Below are 23,812 nucleotides of genomic sequence, written 5' to 3'. Positions count from 1 at the left end.
ACTGGATCACTGGCATACTTTGCATTCTAAAACATGTTGCTTTAATGAAACTGTGGGCATGGCATGGCTTTCCTAAAATGGTCCCATTCCACCAAGTTTTGAGTTTGATTTGTAGCATAATTTTTCTTCCCCGTCCTAATTGTTGCAAAACCACTGAAGCATTAAGCTCCTGGTTTGCATAACTTGGATGCCATCCTCCTGTATGCCACCAGTCACATACCTCACACTGCCCTGCATACAGGATCAACTCTGTAACCTTTCTGACAATATCAGTGGCAGTGTAAGGGCCGTATCCTTCTCAGCTTTGGCTAAAATTCCCATCCAGAAAATCTGCTAACTTAGAAGACCTGTGATGATCTCAAAGCATCCAGTGTGATAGCCCAGTTGTGGCCTTGCCCATCTATCCCTCCCTTTTTATTCAATTTAATTACTGGCATAATTAATACTGATTTTGCTTATCAGTGGGATACCCTGAAAGGGGAAATGTCCTAATCTCATAAGATAGCAGTTGATGCTCATTGTAATGTCCTATTTTCATGGAGTGAAGTGGATGACTGTCTCTTCAGATGTAAATAAAATCTGACCAGTTTTTACTTACATTGGTAAATAGCTTCAAGGTCTCCTAAGTGGCGGTCTAATGGGAAGTTAAACAGATTTAAAACAATTTCCCCCCACTAACAATAGGTTTCCACAGCAGTCTGACCTTTCTTGCACATACCTAATGTCAAGAACAAAGGACAGAGCAACATTTTGCTTCAAAAAAGACCCAGATAACACTCAGAGTCAGTCTGCTCTGGCTACTACAAACTCTCCCCTTGTCTTTGTCATTTCAAGACTCCTCAGAACATTGAAACTTATTCTTTCTCTTCAAAGTGCACATTAAGTGAGAATAAAGGTTACATAGCAGATTATGTTTCCAAGGTTTTTAGAATGATGTTAGAACAGTTTGGACTAAACTTGAAGGTTTTATCAATTGCACAGGTGATGGAGTGGAAAATTTCTCACCTAATGTTTGCAGTGATTGTCCACAACACTGTTGTTACGTGCTGTTAAGTTGTCCCTGATTTATGGTGACCCTGTGAATGGAAGCCTTCCAAACAGCCTTCCCCAACTCCTTGTAAACTCAAGGCTGTTGCTTCCTTTATGGAATCAATCATCTCATATTTGGTCTTCCTCTTCCGCTCTCCACTTTCCCTAGCATGATGATCTTCTCCAGGAAGTCTTGCCTTCGCATGACGAGCCCAGAGTATGGCAGCTTCAGTTTTGTCATTTTTTCTGCCTCTGGTTTTGTATGACAAGGATTTTTCACACAGTTGTTTAAAACTTAAAATTTTGTTTAAATGGCCAGGCTGTAAGAGTCTACTGGGTAACATTTTTTCTTGCTATAATGAAAATGACAGACATTCTATGGGTGTTTGAATACACATTCTCTGTCCTGAAAACAAATGCCTCAGAATTCAGTGAGTGAGTGAGAAATGGTAAGTCAGACCACTTCACCCGCACACTGGTCTTCAGCTTTAGCGAGGATGGCAGTCAGTACCTTATTCTGTAACTATAACATTCTGGCGTATCACCTCTGGGAAACAGGCTTATTTTTTGCCACAGATCATACAAAGCTACAAAATCTATACATGGAACTGATAAAAGCAGCATAAAAGTCTGTTATTCATCCTACCATCAACAACATTCTAATCAATATTTCTGTTGGCATTTTACAGCCATTAGATCATATACAGTCAGCATATTGGTAATGTCTGTCCATGTTATAGTGATAATTTACCTTAGTAATCTGGCAGAGAACAATTTTATACGGGTATCTTGCTGTTACATGGCATCTACAAATGCCTTTAAATTATACATCTACTGCCTCTGTCTCAATTATACAGTTTTGCAGGTGGGCTATGTTGCCTCTTGAAGATGCGAAGGACTGCTACAAAAACAGAAGGGAAAGTGATAGGCCAGTGGGTTTGCTTAACTAGCCACCCAACAAGCAACCTTCTCTAGAATGCACTTGTATCCACACGTTTACCCGTAGAGTTAGAACATCTTTACTGCTCATCGAGAAAAATCCCTATTCAATCTTGTCTATGACTGCTCAAAAATAAGTCCCACTGACGCAGGGAAAATGGCCTTCAGTGCAATCTTGTGCATGTCCAGTCATAAGCAATTCAGCGGCCTTTACCTTCAGATAAGAGTGCACGGGATTGTTGCTTTAGGAAGCGATCCTATTTCATGGTTAGAATAAACCGCACACCTCCCAGGGAACGGAGCTGGCGGCGGCATGCTGGGAGTTGTAGGACTTTTTTTTCCTTCCTAATGTAACCTTGCATAGGATCGCATCCTTAATGTATAAAATACCCCTAAGCCATTCTAATACGACATCGACGCAAGCTTTTCCTTGACAAGATGTACGTAGGCGGTGAGAAAAGAAACGATTCTGCTTGGACTGGGGCGAGGAGGCGGAGGAGAGAAGAGCGGCGGCGGCGGCGGCGGCGCAACTCGGGGGTGCGGGCGGCGAGGCTGATGCAGTCCGTCCCGTCGCGCCCCTCGTTTTCCCTCTCCGGGTCTGCAGAGCGGAGCGGCGGGGAGGCACCGCTCCGGCTCCAGCGTGTGAGTGAGTGTGGGAGGGCGGGTCGCTCGTCTCAGGGGGCGGTGCGGGAAGCGAGGCGGCCAATCCACCCGTTGGACATACGGGGAGGGACGAGAGGGAGGGAGGCAGGCGCGCAGGCAGGCGGGCAGGCAGGCAAGCTGGGTGGCTGGCTGGCTGGATCGCTCGCTCGCTCGCTCGCTCCTGGTGGCCAGAAGCGGCCGGCTCTGCAGGCACCTGTGGCGGCCGCAGCTGAGTTAGTTGAGCAAGTCGCTCGCCCGCCCGCTCGCCCGCCCGCCCGCTTGCCGGCTGGGTGATGCCGCCGCCCGGGCAGGAGCGGGCGGTCCCAGTTCTGGGGGCGCGCTGCAGGACGCTCTACCCCTTCTCCGGGGAGCGGCACCGGCACGGGCTGCGCTTCGCCGCGGGGGAGCTGCTCACCGTCCTGCAGGCGGGGCCCGACGGCGGCTGGTGGGAAGGGGAGACCGCCGAGGGGCTCAGAGGCTGGTTCCCGGCCAGCTACGTCCAGCTGATCGAGGTGAGCGGCGCGGCGGGAGGCGGCCAGCCATGCCGCCGCGGCCGGGGCACCTCTCCGGGGCGCCTGGGGGCGTGCGGCGGCGCCCGGGCTCCGTCCGCGCGTGGGTGGCGGTCAGGATGGGGCGGCCGCCTCGTGGGGAAGCGGGTCCCCCGGAGCACGAGGGGCGGGGACGCCCGGCTGCGCGGCAGCCTGGGGTGGCCGAGACAGGCTCAGGGTGCTGGCGGGGCTTCCGCCGGGCGTCGGAGGGCAGTGCTGGTTGGGACGGTCGGGGGTTGCTCGCTGCCGAGCTCGGTTTCCAGGGGCTTTGGCTTGGCTGGCTTGGGGTTTGCGATGCGCGCGCGGGGAGCGGAGGAAGGGGAGAGGGGGCTGTGGAGGCAGCTGTGCCCCCTGCGTGGCGCATTCACTGTGGAGCATGGGGGCGGATGCCGTTGACATGGGCATGTGTCGACCCACCGTCCTTCCATGAGGTGCTTTCCGGGTGCTTCTGGCTACAACCCCCATCGGCCCCTACAAGCAAGGTCGGGGATGATGGGACTAGTGGTTCAAAACTTCTGCAGGGCACCAGGTAGGAAAAGGCTGGTCTAGACAGGCATCTCGTGGCGTGTGGAGGTGGCGTGGTGATGTGCACCAGACTGTTAGCACTGGCTGCAAGGTGTCGCGGGGGGCGGGGGCGTTGCTGCTCAGGCGCTCTGCTCACAACCGGAGTGCCTGTTCCGTGCGTGGCTCTTCCTTGCAGTTTGGTCCTGGTAGTTGTTCCCCCAGAAACAGCATTTCAGGATCTGTGAGCAAGTCTGGCTGCTGCCAGCCTCTTCTCGCGTGTGCTTGCTAGCTCAGGAGAGCTCTCCGCCTGCCAGAGCCCTGCTCTTCTGTGGTGCGAGGAGCGACTGCATGCTGCTAGTCCTCTTGCAAACGGGCACGAAGGCTGCCTTTCCTCATGGAAGCCTTCGGTGCACGATGATCCATCCAGCACATGATCAGATGAGTAATTCCCCTTCCCCCACAACGCAGGATGCTGCCTAATTCTGCATTAGGCTGCTGGAGCCACTAGCCAGGGCTGCCCATAGCCAGCTGCCTTCAGGGGGAGAAGGTTACACCTCCATGCTTTGCATGCCTAGTTTCAGCCCCAGAGAGCCATTCCCATTCCGTGTAGGAGCTACAACGGAGCGCCATGGATCCTTGGCCTGATCCAGAAGAAGGGGGCTTCCTCTTTGCTTCTGGAAATAGACCTTGCTGCACAACAGGGCAGTCGGATGACCAGTTAGAACTCACATTGACTAGTCTTCTCTAACCTGACGCCTCCCAGATGCTTGGGGCCTCAACTCCCATCAGCCCCATCCAGCAATACTGGGAGTTGTGGTCCAAAGCCTCTGGAGGGCCAAGGTTGACATAGATTATGTCTTGCAGCCCGGATTGATTGTGAAAGTGGCCGAAGAAGATGGGGGTGTGGTGGAGTGCACATCTTAACATGTCTGTCTCTATAGCTTCCATGTGTCAACTGGTGTAGGTTTTTTTTAAACAGCAGCAACAACCAGCTTTGTCTCCATTGATCATCCATCCATTGTCTCTGGCCTTGTGCTGGAAGAGAGCAGTGTTTGCATAAGGCTAAGCTCTGCTAGACCGCTCCGTGGAACTGAAGGAGAGGGATGGGAGAAGGGAAGAGCCCTCTTTTTAAAGCTGCACTTGGCACTTGTGCTACATATTCCAGTTCAGTTGCAGGAACTTTTACTTTGGCTAGATTTATTTTCTAAATCTTCGGCATGGCTGGGTTCATGCCGTACAGTTCTAGGATGTGCACTGCTGTGTGAGTGCAGCTGAACTGTGTTACTGTCATATGGTCCCCTGGCTACTCCGAGCTGCTGTCATAAGTTACATGCTCGTTCATTTGGTGGTGTCACTGCTTAGCAAGGCTGGTGGCTGATCACAGAATAGTAAGTTGGAAGGGGCCAGGAAGGCCATCAGGTCCAACCCCCTGCAGTGGCAGGACACCGCGTTACCCCTTCCCACTCAGGTGGCTGTCCAGTCTCTTTCTGCATGTCTCCAGTGTGGGAGCGCCCACCACCTCTCCAGGCAGCTGGTTCCACTGGCAGACGAAAGCTGTGTGTATTCCAGCATTCTGTGACCAGGTTGGCCCACCCGACGCTTATGTTAGGGTCACAGAACCTGTTTCGGATTGAGAATGAAATTGTATTTTGGAGAAGTGCCCAGCGGTGGGTGGGGCTGGAGGCCAAGGGGCAGGGCCCATCAGAACCAAAAATACTAGCTTATGTTAGTTTAAAGCTCATGTTTCCAGGAACTAAGCCTTAGGAGAGGTATTTGAGAGCCAGTGTGGTGTCCTGGTTAAGAGGGCAGGTCTAGGACTCAGGCAATCTGGGTTCTAGTTCTGGGCTCAGCCATGGAGCCAACTGGGTGACTTTGGGCCAGTCACAGACTCAGCCCAACCTACCTCACAGGGTTGTTGTGGGGATAAGACCAAGAGCAAAAAAAGAAAAAAGAAAGAAAATATATATTTGTTTTTAATAAATGAGATATAACTCAAATAAATAAATAGATGAATAAATAATTTAACCTTTTAGAATGGGAGGAGACACATGCAGACATGGGTGATCAGTGGGAAAAGTAGGAGCTATCTGGGGATGTTGAGAAGGGGGCGCAGTCACATGGGTAATCCCAGAGGGTCAGAGGAATGCTGGTCTGGTCTATGGGAAGCCCTCAAGCAGGAGAGAAGCACAGTAGTAATGCCCTACTGATTCTCCCCAGTAACTCGTATTCAGGAGCATAGTGACCTTATGGACTCCCTGCATTCTCAGACCTGCCAGATATTCTGCCTGTATTCAATCCTGAACATTTGTTACAGGACCATAAACATCTGTGGCACATGCAGACCATCAGGATCGCACTTTGACATATCTATTCAGAATTACAAACCAGCATTTGTAACTAGATTTATGGAGCCACTGATTTCCTATCTGTGTTAACAGTTTTGTGGACACATCACCAAAAAAGCCAGTTTCTGCTGCCAAGAAATACAAAATCCACCAGGCCTCTATGATGAGAGTAGACCAACTAAATAATAATAAGAACAGCAGCAGCAACTCAACATGTTCTGATTGCAAAATAGATTAGCCATCAAACAGTTTGGGGTGTTTTTTCTGCAGAGAACTAAGATAATGATGAGTTGTGTGTGTATGTATGTGCATACATGCATGCAGAGAGACCTGTATGAAATGCTGATGTTTGCGGGTCTGTGGCCTTTCCTCTGTGTTTGATGTCGCAGCACACAAGCAAATAGGTGTGGATAATGTATATTAGGGCAGGCTTACGTGCAGCCACACACATGTCACCTTTTCTGAATTGCAATCACCTCCAGGCAACCTGGCACAGATTCCTTTATATGAACAGCTTAAAAGTTTCCTCGCTTTTTCTTTCATGTTATCAATGTTTCCTGTATGGCTAAAAAGGATTTGTATAAATGCGTCCTCCTTTAGCACAATGGGACGGCTGGCTTAGGCAAGTCAAAAGCCACCATTTAACAATACAATCTGTGTAGGTCTACTTGGAAGTCAGTCCTATCATGTTCAGTATTGCTGACAGGTACTGACAGTATTGCCAGGTAAGAGAGGATACAGCTGTAGCCTAATAGTGGACACTGCCAAAGCCATATGCATGGCATATGGAGAAAATGTTCTACATTCTAGGTAGTATCAATGCTGTTGCTAAGAAGACAGGAGCTGCGTCAGACCAGAGGCTGGTCTCGTCCTGCATTCTCTTCACACAGTGGCCAGCCAGCCACCTGTGGGATTTCCAAAGTAGGACACGAGTGCAGTGTGTTCCCCAGCAACTGGGATTCAAAGGCACATACTTTCCAAAAGCTTCTGAAAGCTGAAGTCCTATTTCGCTGTACATGCTACTAAAAGACCTTGAATTGATAGCCAAGGCAGACGTGAAGCGTTGCAGTATTTCTGCAGTCAGTTGTTTTGCTAAAAATGTGAAAATGAAGCATTTGCTTTCTGTGCCTCTCTTTGCAGTTGCTCTCCTTTTGTGACGGTGCTGCATTTTTCCTGCGCTTAAGCCAGATTTTGTTCACTAGGCGGGGAATGTGATTCCTGCCCACACGATGTGTTTCTTGTTAGGGTTTCTGTGGAGAGAGCGCATCTGCAAGTAACATGGCTGTGTATTGGTTGCTATTTTTGACCTGAACAGTTGTAAGCAGTGGGATAGGCCATGCAGGGAAGTGCTGTTGAAATGGCTACCATTGCAAAATTAGTGGAAGGGTTTTTCACAATATGCAGTTCCTGGACTAAACTCTTATTTCCACTCTTTGGAGTCTTGGGAGATGGCCTCTACCTCCCATTCTGTGTGCATTACTCCAGATGAATATACATAGAAACAGAGCGAGTCAGAAGGGGCCTCCTGGGCCATCTAGTCTGACCTCTGGCACCAGCCGGCTCCACTCACAACATGCCCACCATGTGGACGTCCAGCCTATCCTTGGCCACCCGCACCGATGGGGCCTCAGCGACCTCTCATGGAAGCCCATTGCACACCCTCGGGGTCCTGACTGTCAGGAAGTGCTTCCTGGCGTCCAAACAGAACCTTGGCTCCCTGAGCTTTGCTCCATTGGAGCGCGTCCTGCCTTCCTCTGCAGGGGAGAGCAGGTCTCCGTGTGACATCCCCTCACATACCTGGATGTCGCCAACATATCCCCTCTGAGTCTCCTCTTCTCCAGGCTGAAGAGACCCAGTTCCCTCAGTCTCACCTCCCTGCAAACCGGCCACCAAACTTGTGGCCCTACGCTGCACTGACTCTAACCTGACTATATTCTTTCTGTAATGAAGGGCCCAAAACTGAACACAATACTCCAGTTGCGGGTGCACTAGAGTCGTGTAGAGTGGTAGTAATACCTCTCTTGATCTAGAAGCCATACTTCTGGCTATGCAACCAAGGGTGGCGTTCGCCCTCTTGACCACCACATCACACTGCTGACTCATGTTTAGCCTGCAGTCAACCAGCACCCCGAGGTCCCTTTCACAGGTGCTGCTCTCCAGCCGCTTGTCACCTAACCTGTACTTATGACACCTATTCCTATGCCCCAAGTGCAAGACCTTGCACTTATCCACATTGAACGCCATCCTGTTGTCTCCTGCCCACTTCCATAGTCTGTCCAGATCCTTTTGGATCTGGAGTACCTGCTCCTCAGTTTTGGCCATTGCTCCAGTTTTAGTGTCGTCTGCGAATTTGATCAGCAGACTGTTCACCCCTTCTTCCATGTCATTAATGAAAAGATTAAACAGGATCGGCCCCAGGACAGAGCCCTGGGGGACCCCGCTTGTCACTGGCCACCATCCTGATGATTCCCCACTAATGGTTACCCTCTGCTTTCGGTCAGTCAACCATGCCCTAATCCACCGGACAGTGCTTTGGCGTATCCCAAAACTCCTCACTTTCTCCACCAGGATATCATGGGGCAGTTTGTCAAAGGCCTTGCTGAAATCCAGGTAAACCACATCCACTGCATCCCCTCCATCTAGCCATCTCGAAACCTTGTCATAGAATTGCACAAGGTTTGTCTGGCAGGACCTGTTTTACAGTCAGCCCTCCACATTTGTAGGGTTGAGGGTTGCAGGATCTCTGCAAAACTAGAAAAACTGTGGCTATCTCCAGCCCCCCTCTACCTTAACTCTTAATACTGTTGACCATAGCATACTGGCAGCTGCATTACAATGACCTCTTTTGCAGTTTGAAGAACCTGTAGCTAGCTAAAAAAAAAAAGTCTCTGAACGGCTTACAAAAAAGGAAACCAAGAATAAAACTATAATGACGACACACAGCACACTGCATCTAAAATAGCAGTAAAAACAGGATAAAAACAGGATAAAACCAGATAATTGTTAAAATACCGGGAGAATAAAAAAGTCTTTGCCTGACGCTGAAAAGAATAGCGCAGTGGTGCCAGGCGAACCTCCCTGGGGAGTGTATTCCACAGTTGGGGCGCCTCTGCTGAAAAGGCCCTTCTCTGAGTAACACCCCTCCTAATTTCCTTCAGAGAGAGTTCCCGGAGAAGGGCCTTTGCCTCTGATCTCAGGCGGCGGGTCGGCACAAAGGGTAGAAGGCGCTCCTTCAGGTATCCAGCTTAAAGCAAGTCCTGGCGCACTGGGGTGTGGCCTCCTCAGGGGACCTTGTCCTGCACTGGGTTCAGAGCCTCTCCCACGGAGCAACGTGCTGTTCCAGGCCGGCTGCGGCAGGGGCACGGAAGAGGAGTGTTCCCCGTGTGGCTGCCCGTGAAGTAGCAGGGAGTAGGCTGCAGAAGGCCGCAAAACTTTTTAAAAATATTTCTTGATGGCCAACTCACAAATCATCAAATCCGTGAAAGTTAAACCCTCGAAAGTCAAAGTTTGACTGTATGAAGGTGCGATACATAGGGATGGCGTGCAAATGTTCTCCCGCGATTTGGACAAATGCTGTGCAAATAATCAGGCTGGAAATGGGGTGCACTCAAGGATCATGCGGAAAAGAGGAATTTTGCCTGTGTAATTTAACTTCACATTCTTTGTTCATCAATTTGGATTATCCCCCTACCCTCTTTTTTTTTCTTTGCTTATATCTGTAAGGTGGAAGAACAGTCCTGCTGCACAAATGTTGAGAAAGAAAGATTCTTACTGTTTTTAACAAACTCTTGAAGTGTGTTTGGACTCCAGCCTTAGAAACTTTAGCTGTTGACAGTTTGCAGGGATGTGTATATTTGAAATAGAGTTCTCTGTGGGCTAAGTTTTAGGCAAAGCTGAAACAGTTGTAGCTTTATATTTATTTTTTTAATTAAAAAGCAAACAAACCGAATCTTCAATAGACTGGAGAGCCAAGTTGTAAAGGATATTTAGGAAGGCATATAGGTCCTTTCTCATAGGAAGGGCGCCTTTCCCAACATTTGGTGCAGTCTGGCAGTTCACGCCCTTTCCTGTTTTTTGAAGCTTGAACCCCTTTGGCTGCAGCAGGAATAACGCACCCCCTTAGTGCTGCTCCTGTTGACCATGCATCTGAAATGGTTCTTATATGTTGTTTGTTTCCCCAGCAGGGTGTAATTGCTCTCAATGAGTTTGTTCCTGTTCGGCCTGTTTGAAATGATGGGGTAATGACCAGGACATATTGTGAGAAATTCGTATGATGTTGTTGACTAATTAGGACTCTGTTGAGAAATATGGAACTGTGCAAAAGCAAGAGCACATGGTAAAACATCTGTGGTGGAGGAAGTGCTACTCCGGGCTTTTTAATCATGTATGTTTTCCATGAGTGTATTAATCTGTTCATTTCTGCGGTTATTCTTCCTCCTTTAAGAACAGTTGGATGTAACACAGCATTTTTACAAAGGCAGAGTCGTGTTTGCAGACTGAGCTGGTTTGCATGACCGTTTGTGAGCCTTTGCCAGCCTGCGAGTCTTGATGGTAAGAATGGGGCTTGGACAGGACAGGGGCTGACTGAACCAGTAGGAAGGCTGGAGAGTATTTTAGTGGCCTGGCAGCATGGCTAAGCCCCTTTCTCAAGGAGATTGCATTCATTAACTGAACTCCTTTGGAAGGAGGAGAGCCGTTTGGAAATAATGACCTAGAGAACTGGATTCCATTCAAAGCCAGGGGTTAGGCTTCCATTCAAGCCTAACCCTTGAAATTAGTTAGGTGAACAAGAGTCCACATGCTGAGTCCAAAGTGTGAGGAGCTGTGTGGAGTCTGGCTTGTGGGCAGAATGTGATTGCTTTGGCAAGAAATACAGATTCTGGATTTGTTTAAGTTTCCAGCCTCAATGGGAGCAGAGAGGGTCTTGTAATAATAATTGCAAATGGAAGAGGGCATGATGCAAAGCTATTCCATATCACAACACATTGAAACTGGGAATGGGCCCCTCTGTATAACGCTCATGTTCTCACAACCACTGGTCACTAACCGTGGCCCTCTGCACCGCAGCTGTGCCCCGTAGCCAAGCCTGCTTTCTGCTCTGGCCAAGCCTGCCCTGCTCTGCCCTCTTTTAAAATCAAAGATACCATTAGCTTGGCTGAAGATCAGAAGCCCATGACTGACCTACAGTGTCTGGATTCAGTCTCAGAACTACTGTTTGGGGTGAGGATAATGTTCCGTGGTGACTTTTGGGCTCATGTGCCTCCCGTCCCTTGGTCCTTCATGTGCGCAGAAGGAACATGTGAAATAAAAAATGCACCTTTAGGGTGCAATCCTGCGCATGCTTAGAAACAAAAAAAGTCCTCCCATTCCTACCATTTCCCCTCCTACTGAATGGGGATGCTGGGAGTTGGAAGCTTTTTTCTCCTAAATGTGTATAGGGTTGCACACTTGGTATTTAGGGTTCATACATGTAAATACCTAAATGTTGAGGTGTTGGACTTTATCATGGTGTATCCAAGCTCTACTTTGAGATTGGAATATTTAAAGACTCAGACAAGAAGACTCAGACAATGGGAGCTGGACTCTAACAAAAAGATAGCTCCATTAGCTCATCTTAGTAAACTTTAATAATGTGTAATAAACAGTAATAATGGGGTTGGGGGAAGATTTAACAGGCATCAGTAAGAAAGATAGGACCGCCTTGAGCATTTCAAACCAGTTGAAGCATATACACTCATACAATACCCTTTCCCATATCTTCTGTCCTCTGCCACTCTCCCACGCCTATTCAGAGTTGGTCTTCCCTCCCTCTAGCAATTCATCCTCTTCTAAATCACTGCTAATTGTGCTACAGCTTCTCTGTTCTTATGATTTTTGCGAACCTGCTGGAGGGTTTTCACTGTTGAGCAATATAGAATTGTCATAGATATATACATATATTTTTGTTCTCAGGATAAAAATCTATTCATTTTAGGGCTGGGAGGAAGCCTGTATGAGGGGAACATTAGCTGCCTACACATTTAATCGATTCCAGGTGTGATATGCCAGAAATATGGGAATACAAGAAAGGTGTTCCATGCCAAAGGTACCTGCAGAACAGATGGCTTCAAGCAAATCTGCTTCCTCTGCCTAAAGCCACTGTTCCCAGTTGTGCAAAGATGCTTACAAAATAAATTCATTTCCTGTTGCATCATTTAGATGCAAGATTCTAGATGCTGACCTGTTCACTTGGCAAGAAGTTATGCTTTCTCTTATAGACTTTAAATTAAGAAGCAATTTGGCATTATCTGGGTTTGGCCTTTCCCAATATACACCAGGAAATGCATTTTAACCTGTAGAGAAGCCTGTAATTTAGAAGGTACATAAGTGGAACAAAACTTCATTTGGTTTATGTTTATGCATCTTAACCCTGTCTGTGTTTACTTGGAAGTAAACTCTGCGGCTATCTGTTGAGACTTATTTCCAGGTACATGGGCATGGAAAAGCAGCCTAAATTGTTTAATATTTTGGCATGCTGTTTTATGTAAAAAGCTACCAATTATAGCAGTGAACAGTTGGCTACTTGTAAGTCGAGGCCCGAATAGTATGTTGCCCTAATACAGCTCTGTATGTTCTTCACGTCTGTTTGATTCTGGAATGGTGATACTTGTGCGACATTAATGTTCTGCAACAGGTTATTTGGGCATATGTATTGTGTGCCCTCCTCCTCCTCCTCCTCTTCTTCCTCCCTGCCCTTTTTGAGTGATGACTTTGAGAAAGCACTTATGTAAGGAAGCAGGCAACCGATGTAAATTTTGTTCCACTGAAAACCACCAGGACTTTTTATAGCTGCCGTCACCTTCAATCGTTGCGTACCTCTCGCATGAAGCAGACTGTATAATTCCAGCTTGGGAATTGACACCTTCTGCCAGTGCGCATACGTTTGCCGAGAGCTGCCGTTGCCTGCAGTGGGTCTCAGTTTTATATGTGGATGGGAAAAACAGATTTTTGAAAAATATAGTTCTGCTTGCCAGCCATCTAAAAGATCAGTTGCTTCCTATACACTGCTGATTCATTTCTGCAAAGTATGTCTATTTATCTTACCATGTTGCCAGTGGGATGTTGAGGTTGCTCATTCATGGCCGTTAATGCAGGCACAGAATCTCATACCGCTGCTGGTGCCTGAAATCAAAAGAGAAGAAACCTTGGGATGAAGGCAGTATAGCTTTTGGCAAGTCTTTTCTGCCTGTGTTTTGTGGATTATCAGGTGTCTTGTGCTGATTCACATTAGTGCTAATATGCGCTTGCACATGTGTGCTGTTTGCACTACTGCAAATGGCAGAGGTGAAAAAAGGGCCACAAGTTCCCAGAATCCACTTGACATAGAAAGGGGAGCTCCTCTGCAGAACCTTCAGGTCAGATTCATAGAATTGGGGACTCATTTGAATCCACTGCAGATCTCTTCTGCCTGGGATTCTCTTGCTCTGTGATGGGAGATCGGGAGACCGTTCAGTCCCTTTTCTTCACAATGGAAGTAGTTTGGTTCCTCCAGGAGTTGTGTGGGAAACCTCTGCATGGTAAGTCGCCATGGGAGTGGAGCACATTTTGCTCAGTATGGGGTCCACATTGCACTGGGGAAAGGAATTTTATGGTAACTGAGGTGGCACACGCCCTGATTATTCAGAGCCATCTTTCACTTTGGGCTCAAAGAGACAAACATCTCCTCAGTGGAAGAGAATCAGGGGACTGTTACCACAGGAAGGCACGGGTCATGAAGGTTTCCTCAGCACTCTTGTGCTCACCATTCCAGACATGAAGGCCTGGTGGGAAAAAAAGAGTGTGTGTGGGGGGGGTAGACGACAACAGCAACAGCATCCCCCCTTTTTATTTATTTATTTATTAAAACATTTTTATGCAGCCCCATTCGCCGAAGGGATTTCTGGAAAGTTGGAAGGGGAACACATTTTTTTCCTAGATTTTCCTCCCCCACCTCCCTACACCCCCAACTTTCACATCCTTACCCAGCATGGAGGACCAGCTCTTAACTATTCACTCCTGTTCGCCTGTTGCTTGGTCTGTGCAGGATTCAGTCTGTGCTGAATAAGGAGATATCTCTGTTGAGGTTTCTGTGGCTATTGACAAGGGGAGGCGTACATTAAAGAGTTTTTTGCATGGGCAGGAATCAGTAGCAGGTGCCCATGTACAAATCAGAATATGGCACTTCTTGCAAATGAGTTTCCAGCCAGGGGTTTGGAACTAGGTTAAAAGACATTGCTGCAAAGTGTGACTGTCAAACAGAGAGTAATGAAAGTGGAATAAGCTGTCTTGAGAGTGTACTGTAATTAAGCCCTGGTTTAGTTTGAGGTTGTGGGATCAAGTTGTTGCTGAAGCTATACCGTTCTCACCTGGGAATCTTGCTTCGTAACCCCAGCTCTTTAGGGTGGCCTGTGGTTACTGAATGGGGAGGGAAAGAGAGCAGCGTGTGTCCAGTGATCCTCTATTCTTTACATTGCTGCCAGTCTGCCAGTGTTTCTGCTCCACTCTTGGTTTTATCAAATAATTAGTAGTGAGGTCTGAAAAGGCAGCTTTTCCCATACGAACGTATCTGCCAGTGCATTGCGATCTTTGCTGGAGGCCTGTTTCTGAAGTTTGGCAACCCTTGTGCTCCCAGGGAGCCCTCAGGGAAGTGTGTCTGGTGCCTTGCGTCCTTTTGCTGCCAGGCATAGACCTTCTCTGTTTTTCCAGGCCTTTTGAAACACCATCTGAATTCTTTTAGTTTGCACTTGCGGTTAGGTTTTGTTCTCTCTATGCTTTTTTAAAGTTTGGGATTTTTACAGTTTTCTTTCTGTCTGCTTGTTTATGGTCAGGGTACAGATTTTATAAATAAGCTGCAGGTTCTTCCAGATTTCGCCCATTCTTTTCCCTATGGTTCTGCTTTTCATTCTTTTGGATTCACACTAGGTACCACTCACACCTAGCTTTATTCACAAGCACAACATTACTGCAGCCAGAAGAGGACAAACCTGTTTCTTTCTTTCTTAAGAAGTTCCAGGGAAATCCTAGATCAGCAAATGAGTTTTAAGGTTGAGCCTTGGTGATTTTAAAAAAAGTGTCCTACATGTTTCATTTCCTGTGAGCAGCGCCTGGTGCATGACACACCATTGCGTCATGGGGTGACCTTCCCTGTTGTAGTGGAATTGGTGATGCCAAATGAGATAAGCAAGGGGGGAATGAAATGGTGGAAAGAGTACACATACTCAGCTTTGCTAACTCAGGGCTCAGACAAGGAAACAAGCAACTATTTTTTTTTACCAAACTGAAGTCACTATACGGATTGGCTTTTAGCTGGAGGGAATTTCAACAGGGAGCCAGTGCTGTGACACACACCAGCATTAACAGCATATGCATTTCCTCCTGTGTGACATTGCATATGGAGGGCTGGGAAGGAGCATGCGACTGAGGCCATGTTTCAAAGGTCTGTTTGAAGCTCTTGTTTTTTTCTTCCCCTCATGTAAGGTAAACTCTTATGAATGAGAACAGTTGGTTTCTACAGTAAAATGTGAAAGATGCAGCCATAGTACAACATCTTGTAAGGGTAGCGGTGATGGTTTCTAGACGAGTGCTGTTACATGCACTGCCCAACCATGCAGTCTCAGTCTATGGAGACTTCACAACTGCAAGAGGAGGACTAACTTGCTGGACAAGACTGCTTTTTCCCAGTGACAGAAAAATGTGGTGTGATGGCTTCAGAGGAAAAACTGCTATTCTCAAGAACAGTGTTTTGATTTGGATTCCTTGTAATATCTCATGGTGCAGCATTTTTGCACTAATATCAATGGTCTGGAAAAAGCCCTCAGGGTATCTTGCTTGCAGTTCTTTAGTTTTGAAAATCCATTTCACTTTCCTAAAATAAAACATTGCATCTTTGAATGGGTTAATTACCTTTGTCCTGTCCTTGCATGTCTTTCATAGAAAGACTGTATATGCTAAACTCTATGCATTTAAAATAATCCAGGAAAGAACAGCTCTGACAAAGGCATCTGGGATAGATTTGTTAAAAGCATATCCTCAGATGATTAGCTCTGAATATATTGAAGTGCCCCACCTAGTATTTCATGAATCTTTATGTATGGATGATAAGATGTATCCAGGGTAATCTCTTCAGACCTGGATATGAATGGATGAGTAGCAAGGGAATTTGTAACTATGATTATGATGATTATTCCCTTCTAACCCCCCATGTGACTTACAACAACATTAAAACTGACCCCATCGATAGGAAAAGCTAATGGACAGTAACTAGTGTATTTCTTGCTTTACTTCACTGTCTCATTTCATGCATTGCACAGGAGCGGACACATAAATTGACTCTTCAGTAGGGAGCTATGTAAGAGGTTGTCTTATAAGGTCAAACTCAAGCCCAGCAGTGTCTCAGCTGGCAGTGGCTTTCCATACTCTTGGGCAAAGAAGGGGCTTCTCCATCATTAGCTACTGATACTTTACCAGTGAGGATGAACCAGAAGGACTGGTGCCTGTACCTGGCACCCACATGCAGTTGCCAGAGGCCCGGTTTCCTAGTGGGCCCACTGTTGATGCCTGCCATGCCTCCCCTGGTTTCTTTTCCTGGGCCACCACCTGAGAGCCAGGTGGCTGGATCTAACCACCTCATGCCTTGACCTAGCATTACAGGGGCTATAGACCTAGTTCCTATTCTTGCTAGGAGTGCTGCGGCTGCCAGGTAGTCCTGTGATTGCTACTGCTGCTGACTGAATAGGGGATCTACCAGTGCACACTTTGGCTTACATAGAATATGACTAACTGGTTGAGGGAGGAAGAGCTTTCAAAACTGGGTGATTGTTGCTCCATCTGTACTACAATGAAATCACAAATCTTTGGAAGAAATGGTGTTTTGTGTTGGTTTTGCTACTCTAGTCTATAGAGGAGGCACCAGGTGGCACTTTGCAAAAAAAAAAAAAAAAAAGAGAGAGAGAGAGAGAGAGAGAGAGAGAGAGAGAGAGAGAGAGAGAGAGACAACATTTTTGGCATTCAGAAGGTGTGAAAACATTTGTTCATCTACAACTCTAACTTCCTTGTTTCCTTGGGTTTTTTTCTTTCATTAATTCTTTCAACATGCTGAAAAAATTATCTGCCCTTTCCTTGAAGTGCAAAGATCAGCACAAGATAGGTTTCTGGGAGGAGGGCAGGAAGCACATGTTTTGTGTACAAAAAATTACAAGTTCAGTCTGTAGCATGTGCAGATAGAATGGGGGAAAACTTTGGTGATTAGGTTCCAATAGCAGGCCTCAACTTTTCACCTAGTTTGGCCCATATATGAATTGATCTTTCTTAGATTCTTTCTTGACCTCATTTACTCATTAGTTCTGGCTGTTCTAGAACATGCAAGTACTTTACTTTTACCTTCCCTTCCTTTACCTTGAATTCACCTTTGCTGCTTTGTTTGCCGCACCTGCTGCCTTCATCATGTGCTAAAACTGGTGTGCTTTAAACAAAGAAGATCCTCATCAAACGTAATTGGATCCTAGTAAAAGCTTAGGAATTATACAAAATAATCTCCATTATTGCCTAAGAGTTCCTTCTCTTAGGTTAGCACTGATGAACATGCAGTAACTTTCCCAAGTAGATTTAATGAAAGAAAGTGCAGACTTACTGTTGTGGAATCAGTGAATGCGATCCTGTTGTTCTCTTTCAGGAATCATTACCAGGAAGATGGCATCAGGAGTAGTAATGCATGCCCTGCTGCAAGTTTGTTTGGTTTGAGATGGTCGCTTAAGGTGTTTTTTTTTTAATTGGGTGGAATATACTTTTGAGGGTTTTTTGTTTTTAATCATGGTTCGAGACAGCTGTTGGCCCAAAACTGTAGCTGAGAAGTTAGCTCTGTAGCACCAACAGCAAGTGAAATTCAGGGAACGTGGGGTTGTATCATGACTAACTGAAGGCTCACACATGTCAGTGGGTCTGTTCAAAGCAGGTCTAAAATTGGATACAATTTTTAGACTGCTCCTATTGCTGTGATTTACAGTCCAGTTCAAAACATACTTAAGCCCCCTTCGTCTTGTAAATGCACGTCACACATGGCTTGGGATTGTGGGGTTGGGGGATGCTGCTGGCCATAGCCCTTCTGTCTGTGTGCATGGAATTTCCGTGCATTCTGGAATCCTGCGTGACCCAACATTGCAAAGCCCATGGAAAGCCTACACGCAGGGGGGCGGGTGGGTGGGCAAGTGTCCACACTGAACATGTGGATGATGGAGGCAGGACCGTCACACAGTGTTAGGGCTGGGACCAAAGGCATAGGTGTTGCACCCTGCAGGTGATGCTTCTTCAAACAATGCCCAGTTGTGTGCATTGCTAGTCTGGGTAACGTACACCTGCTTTCACCATGAACATCCTGCAACTTTAACCTTTAGTAGTGAATTCTATATAGAGGAGTCCTTCTTCTTCTGCAATCATCTTTGTGCGATCAGTAGAAAAGACCAGGTTAGTGGGCAAAGACAGAGATTTTATTTGAAGTATGAACATGGGTAAGACCATCAGCATAACATTTGCAGTAATGTCTGAATGATGGTAGGAAATAGTTGTGTGTGGGAATTAGCACTCACCTTAAAGTTCATTGAGGAAATTGCTAATGATGGAAGGTAGCCATTTGACAAAGGAGCACCTTTGCATTGAAAGAAAGATCCAGCCATTGTTCCAAGAGTGGCCACATAGAAACCTGAACATCAGACACATACTGTACCTTCAGAAGGCCTGATGTCCTTGATGTCAGTCCTTGACTCAGTCATGTCCTCTTTCTGTCCTACTAGGATTCCGCTCGCTAAAATAGGTGAGAGCAAAGCAGTGGGAAACAGTGTTAAAGTGTGAACCAGTGGCAAGATTGGTTGCTGTTCTCCTTCTAAAAGTATGTATTTGGTGTCTGGATTACAAGATGGCAGTCCTGGCTGTGTTTCAGACAACAGTGTGGCCAAAATGTAGTAGAAACTAGTTTTTAATCCTGACAGATCAGTCTGAAATCACACATCTCCAACCATGCACTTTAGATGTTTAAAAAGGTGGGGTTTTCCTCTTCCAAATAAATGAAGAATTTCTCAGTTAATCAAGTTTATTGAGTAATCACATATAATTGGTTCAATTCTTATAGTTATGGAACATTTAGTTTGCCAAGAAATACATCCATTTAATTTAGTGTCAGCATATTTTCTCGGGCAGAACTTCCTTTATGTGCGCTAAAGAAAGCTTTGCTTTTATGGAGTTGCTTTGGATTGTGCCACCTGAACTGGCACTATAATTATAATTGCAGGCGTTTTATTAGGCCCCACTCTTTATTTTTGCTTATGAATATGCATCATAGCAGCATGGGATTATACTTTCTTTTGATTGGCAGCTTTGGGGTTGGGGGGTTGCTGTTCTTTTCTCCAGGAATGTTAGTAGGCTTGTAACTCATGGATATGAGCCTCTCTTGTGCAATTGAGCTCTGGGTATGTATTCCTTTACAGCATATAAAAGCTTGCACAATAAATGAGAGGCTAAAATGACAAGTTTGAAAGTTACTCAGCACTATTAATTTGCTCTTCCCTTGATCATCCATTCGCCAGCATCTGGTGTGTTTATTAGTTTGAATGGCTTTGGTTACCGCATGGGCAGCAAATAGGTATTCCCTTCATGGCACATCATTTGGGGCGTGGGATGACCGGTGAATATGGAGGTGCAACAGCAGCTCTGCTTATGTGCAGCAGAAGCTGGTGTTTAAATGAAGCTGGACTTGCCATTTGTTTTTCTACGTGGCACTCATCATACCTAGTTTAATGGGGTATTGCACAAAGAGGTTTGTGCGAGAGGCTTAGGAAAGTAGCCAGCAAGCATGGTGTGACTCAAGGGTGTGTATGCGCTGTGTTCTGTGCTTGATAGGCGTGGATGCTTGTTTCCCCAAGAGGAGGTGTTTATATGGCTCTCTTCTTCAATTGTCCCATCACCCCAGGCATGGGGCACACATTTTTTTGGAAAATCAGAAAGGTGCGTTGATGAGTTTATGTGTTGCTATTCAAAGCACCTATAATGAAGCTCAGACCACATAAAAGTATATGAATAATTGCACCCTCCATCATCATGTGGAACATTAATTGCTATGTTAAAAGCATCTTTTGTTTTTCAAGTATGTGCCATGGCATCATGATGGTATCTAAGGCAGTATTTTGGAATAATTTCTTGCAGTAGCTCAAGAAAGTAGACATGAGGTTTGATGTCTATATTATTTTGTGAAATGGCATGTAGGACTCCTACTGTAGTTAAAGATTAATAGTAGGTTATTTTATTTGGTAAGGTACCTAGTGAATTAAATATGATGGGTGGGCAGTGGTAAAAAGGAGCCTTCTGCTAGTTAACATGGCAAGACTTTTTTTTAGTAATGGGTGGCATAGAAAAACTTTAAATAAATAAATAAAAATAAAAAAATGGAAGAAATTTCTAGAGTGAACTAAGTCCAGGTGCTGCAGGTTTTACAAACTTCTAGGATTACTGAAAGCACTTTTGCATCTTTGGGACACTATGGAACAAGTTTTCATTGTGATGCCTCTTTGCAATGTTTGCTAATCCATTGTATTATGTAGTGTTGTGTGCCAGTACTTGGGACTAGCAAGACAAATGTCTTTATTGTTTACTGAAGCATCATGGCCAATGATGTATAGTAGAAAAATGGAATGTTTTCAAGCTGCATTGCAGTGCTCATACACTCTGACTCAGACAGCTCTTCTAGTCCAGCATCTCATTTGGCGACGGCCAACAATGAAGACTTCAGTGGAAAGTAGAAGTGCCTAAGAACTGAGTGGTTTAAAAATCGTTTACCCCGTATAAACCTTCTTTTTGCAGGGGGTAAATGCCACAGAGCATTCTAAATAGTGAATATTAATTTTATTTACTAGCTTTAACTACATTTCTGGGTAAATAAACTAAACATGCTTTTCTGTGTGCAAATCAAGAACAGCATTTAACAAGCTGTGCATTCAGGATGCTATTTATACTGAGTGTGGATATTGTGGTAGGAGGAGACTCCACAGCCATGATAATTTCTATTGTTGTTGTTGTTATTGCATTGCATTCACATTCCACCTTTTTTGTTTCTTGTGAGGGACCCAAGGTGGCTTACAGAGCTCTGTTTTAGCCTCATGACAACAACCCTGTGAGGTAAGTTAGGCGGAGAGTGAGTGACTTGCCCAAAGTCACCTAGTGAGCTTCATGGCCAAGTGGAGACTAGAACCCAGATCTCCCAGTTTCCCAGTCGGATTGCACTAGCATGTTAAACTGGACGATCAATTAGCTATCTTTCAGTTAAGCTGCATTCTTTTATCAGTTAGCTTAATTACAAATCCTAGCTCTTTCAGAAAGGTGGAAAGTAATAAATTTTGTATGCAATAGTTTGAACGACTTTGTTTCCACTGAAATCCATGTGGATTTCTGTGTTAAAAATTAGCTGAACATGAGCCCAGACAAGCATCGTCTAAAGAAGTTGTAGACTTGACACTTATGAGGGGCTGTAGGATCATGGCTAAGACTGTGCAGGTGTGACTTGGGCTTTGCGAAGCCATGGATTTCTGATCAGACAATTTCTGGCATCTGTCCAGCCTCCTCACCCCACAGACACTTACTCTATATTGCTTTCAGTGATACTGTGTAAGACATAAGCCCAACAATGGGTTGACAAAACATGTTTGCATGCCAGCTGCATCCAGGATCTGTAGTTCAAAAGAGCAGAGAGTTCTCTGCAGCCTGCAGTGTCAACAACCCCGATGTCCTTTTCTCCACCACCTGCTTCATAATTGGACTAACTCTTTATCTTAAGCTGAGCAATCACTTTCAATAGTGAAATCTTGGAGAGCACTGAAGCTCTGCCCTCTTGCATTCTGCAACCTTGGGTTTTGCAATAGTAACCCCCAGATGGGATTGTGGCAAACTTCTTCATGCTTTTTTGATGTCTGCAAGTCGGTATGGTTAAAAGTTTATATCTGATTAAGTGTGTGCATGTTTTGACGCAAGTTCAGAAAGTGCTAGCTGATTCTAAAAGTGGTTCCTATCTCCCAGTGCAGGAACAGGTTGGGATCTGCAGGCTAAATCCTTCAATTCTATGTATCAGTAAGATCTCTTTGGCAGCAGTTTGTTAACTCACTTCGGTTTGTCTCTTGCTGGTTCTGTCCTGGTTTTTGCATATTTGCTGAGCATATGCTTCCTTGATGGTGTAAACCTGGGATATTTGTAAAGTAAGGTTAAATATGTATAAATGAAATTGTGACCCCTAGCTAACAATTACTTGCATGTGTTTTGCAAAAAAGAGGAGGAGATGATGAAGCATAAGTCAATGTTCTACACGGGTGGTAGCTTGCACGTGGCAGAAGCTGAAGTGGAACTCTGATTGAGCTGGATTGTGGGATGAAGCAGTGACTACAAGATTGTTTTTTGGTTTTAGCAGGTACAGACTATGAGAAAATGGGATACGTCTTGATCACATCAATTATAGACCAAAACTAAGTTGGCAGGACATATGACCCAGCTGTTTGCAATTAATTGATGCAAATTGTATGCATTTAAATTTGGATCAGCTTCTGATACTTCAGTTTATGGATTATGCTACTTTTTTTTTTTTTTTTTGAGTGGCTCGAGGAGGACTTTTAATGACTTCTTTGCTTGCTCTTGGATGGCTCATTTTCTGAAAAGGCTTGCAAAGGAAAGTTTGATGCTGGCTGGCAGTTCTTGGTGGGACTGAACCCGTCACTTAGCACTCGCTGAGCTATTGTGTGTGCCACAGCAAATGATTCAGCATCAGCCTTAATGAGTCTTCCTCCGCAGTGGCAGCTTGCCTAGGACAAATGAGTTTTGAACATCTGGTTCATGTGATACGGACAGCTAACACACTGGACTTTTCCTGGAAATGTTTAACTTTAGCCACTGGCCTTAGACTATTTTACACCTGAAGCCGAAAGTCAAAATGACAGCCTTTAAAGTGCTGGCTTTTTAAAATTCTGTGTCTCACAAATGCACACATGCAATGGAGAGGGGGGAAATGGCTCCTTTTCTGAAATAATGCTGCCTAAAATGACAGCTTTACATTCTTCATTGTTGGCTGACTCTGGTTGTTGCTCAGTTTTAGTGTAGTCCTCCAGATGACATTTTCCCAAGGCAAGCAGTGTGGCACCCATGGGACCCAATATGCTCTCAGATACATTTTTTTGGTTCTTACCAAGGTGCCCATCCCCTCGCCCCAAAAAAACACATTTTCTTATCAGCAACTGGAATGAGGGCTTCCAGCCACTGCCTTCTTTCTCTCCCCTGAATGGCTCTGAGCCAGAGACAGTGACTGAGTTCTCATGACCTGCTAAGTGTAGGGGATTAGTGTGTTCTCCCAACCCAGGGCCCTTCTGTGGGTGCTTTGTTTGTGGCTATAAAGCCACCTGCTCATTGAACAGTTTGCTAAACCCTCCGTGGCTTATCATGTCGTTCAAACCCAGATGCCACTTTTGTTGTGCTTTGAGGTGATCTGCTAGGGAAACAGTTGCTGGTTCTGTTTTCATGGGCAAACGTATTTCCCAGGGTCCACCTCGCAACAGATTGTGAGGTGCCTGTGAGGTGCCTCCCCACGTGTGCCACCATTCCTCACAAGGAACACCCCCTGCACCTCCTCCTCCTCCTCCTCTCTTCTTTGTGAAATGCTTTTCTGCACCTGCGTGTTACCTGCACACCAACCTTGAAGGAGTTTGTTCCCCTGCCTGATGTAGTGGACACTGGGTCTCTCCCACTCTGCTTTATTTTTCCTGTTGGTAG

At 45.8% G+C, this 23,812-nt stretch overlaps 1 protein-coding gene across 9 annotated transcripts in view; it reads left to right on the top strand.

Moving 5' to 3' along the window:
• Positions 1–873: 873 nt before the first annotated feature.
• The window catches only part of GAS7 (growth arrest specific 7), a 155,161-nt gene continuing 132,222 nt past the window's right edge, over positions 874–23,812 (top strand). For 3 of the 9 annotated variants that reach the window (XM_044453821.1, XM_044453820.1, XM_044453822.1), the window contains exon 1: positions 2,782–3,122. In XM_044453821.1, coding sequence (XP_044309756.1) covers positions 2,904–3,122 — 219 coding nt within the window. In that variant the 5' untranslated portion in view covers positions 2,782–2,903. Of the gene's footprint in view, positions 884–2,520; positions 2,611–2,781; positions 3,123–12,072; positions 12,077–18,231; positions 18,906–23,812 lie in introns of those variants that run through there. The other 6 variants (XM_044453834.1, XM_044453833.1, XM_044453829.1 and 3 more) reach the window with 5 other exon arrangements.

Source organism: Varanus komodoensis, unplaced genomic scaffold (genome assembly GCF_004798865.1).
Source record: "Varanus komodoensis strain SLA01 unplaced genomic scaffold, ASM479886v1 scaffold7_1, whole genome shotgun sequence".
Lineage (NCBI taxonomy): Eukaryota > Metazoa > Chordata > Lepidosauria > Squamata > Varanidae > Varanus > Varanus komodoensis.
The sequence above is the reverse complement of the archived record's forward strand: the minus strand, read 5'-3'. Positions and strand labels throughout refer to the sequence as shown.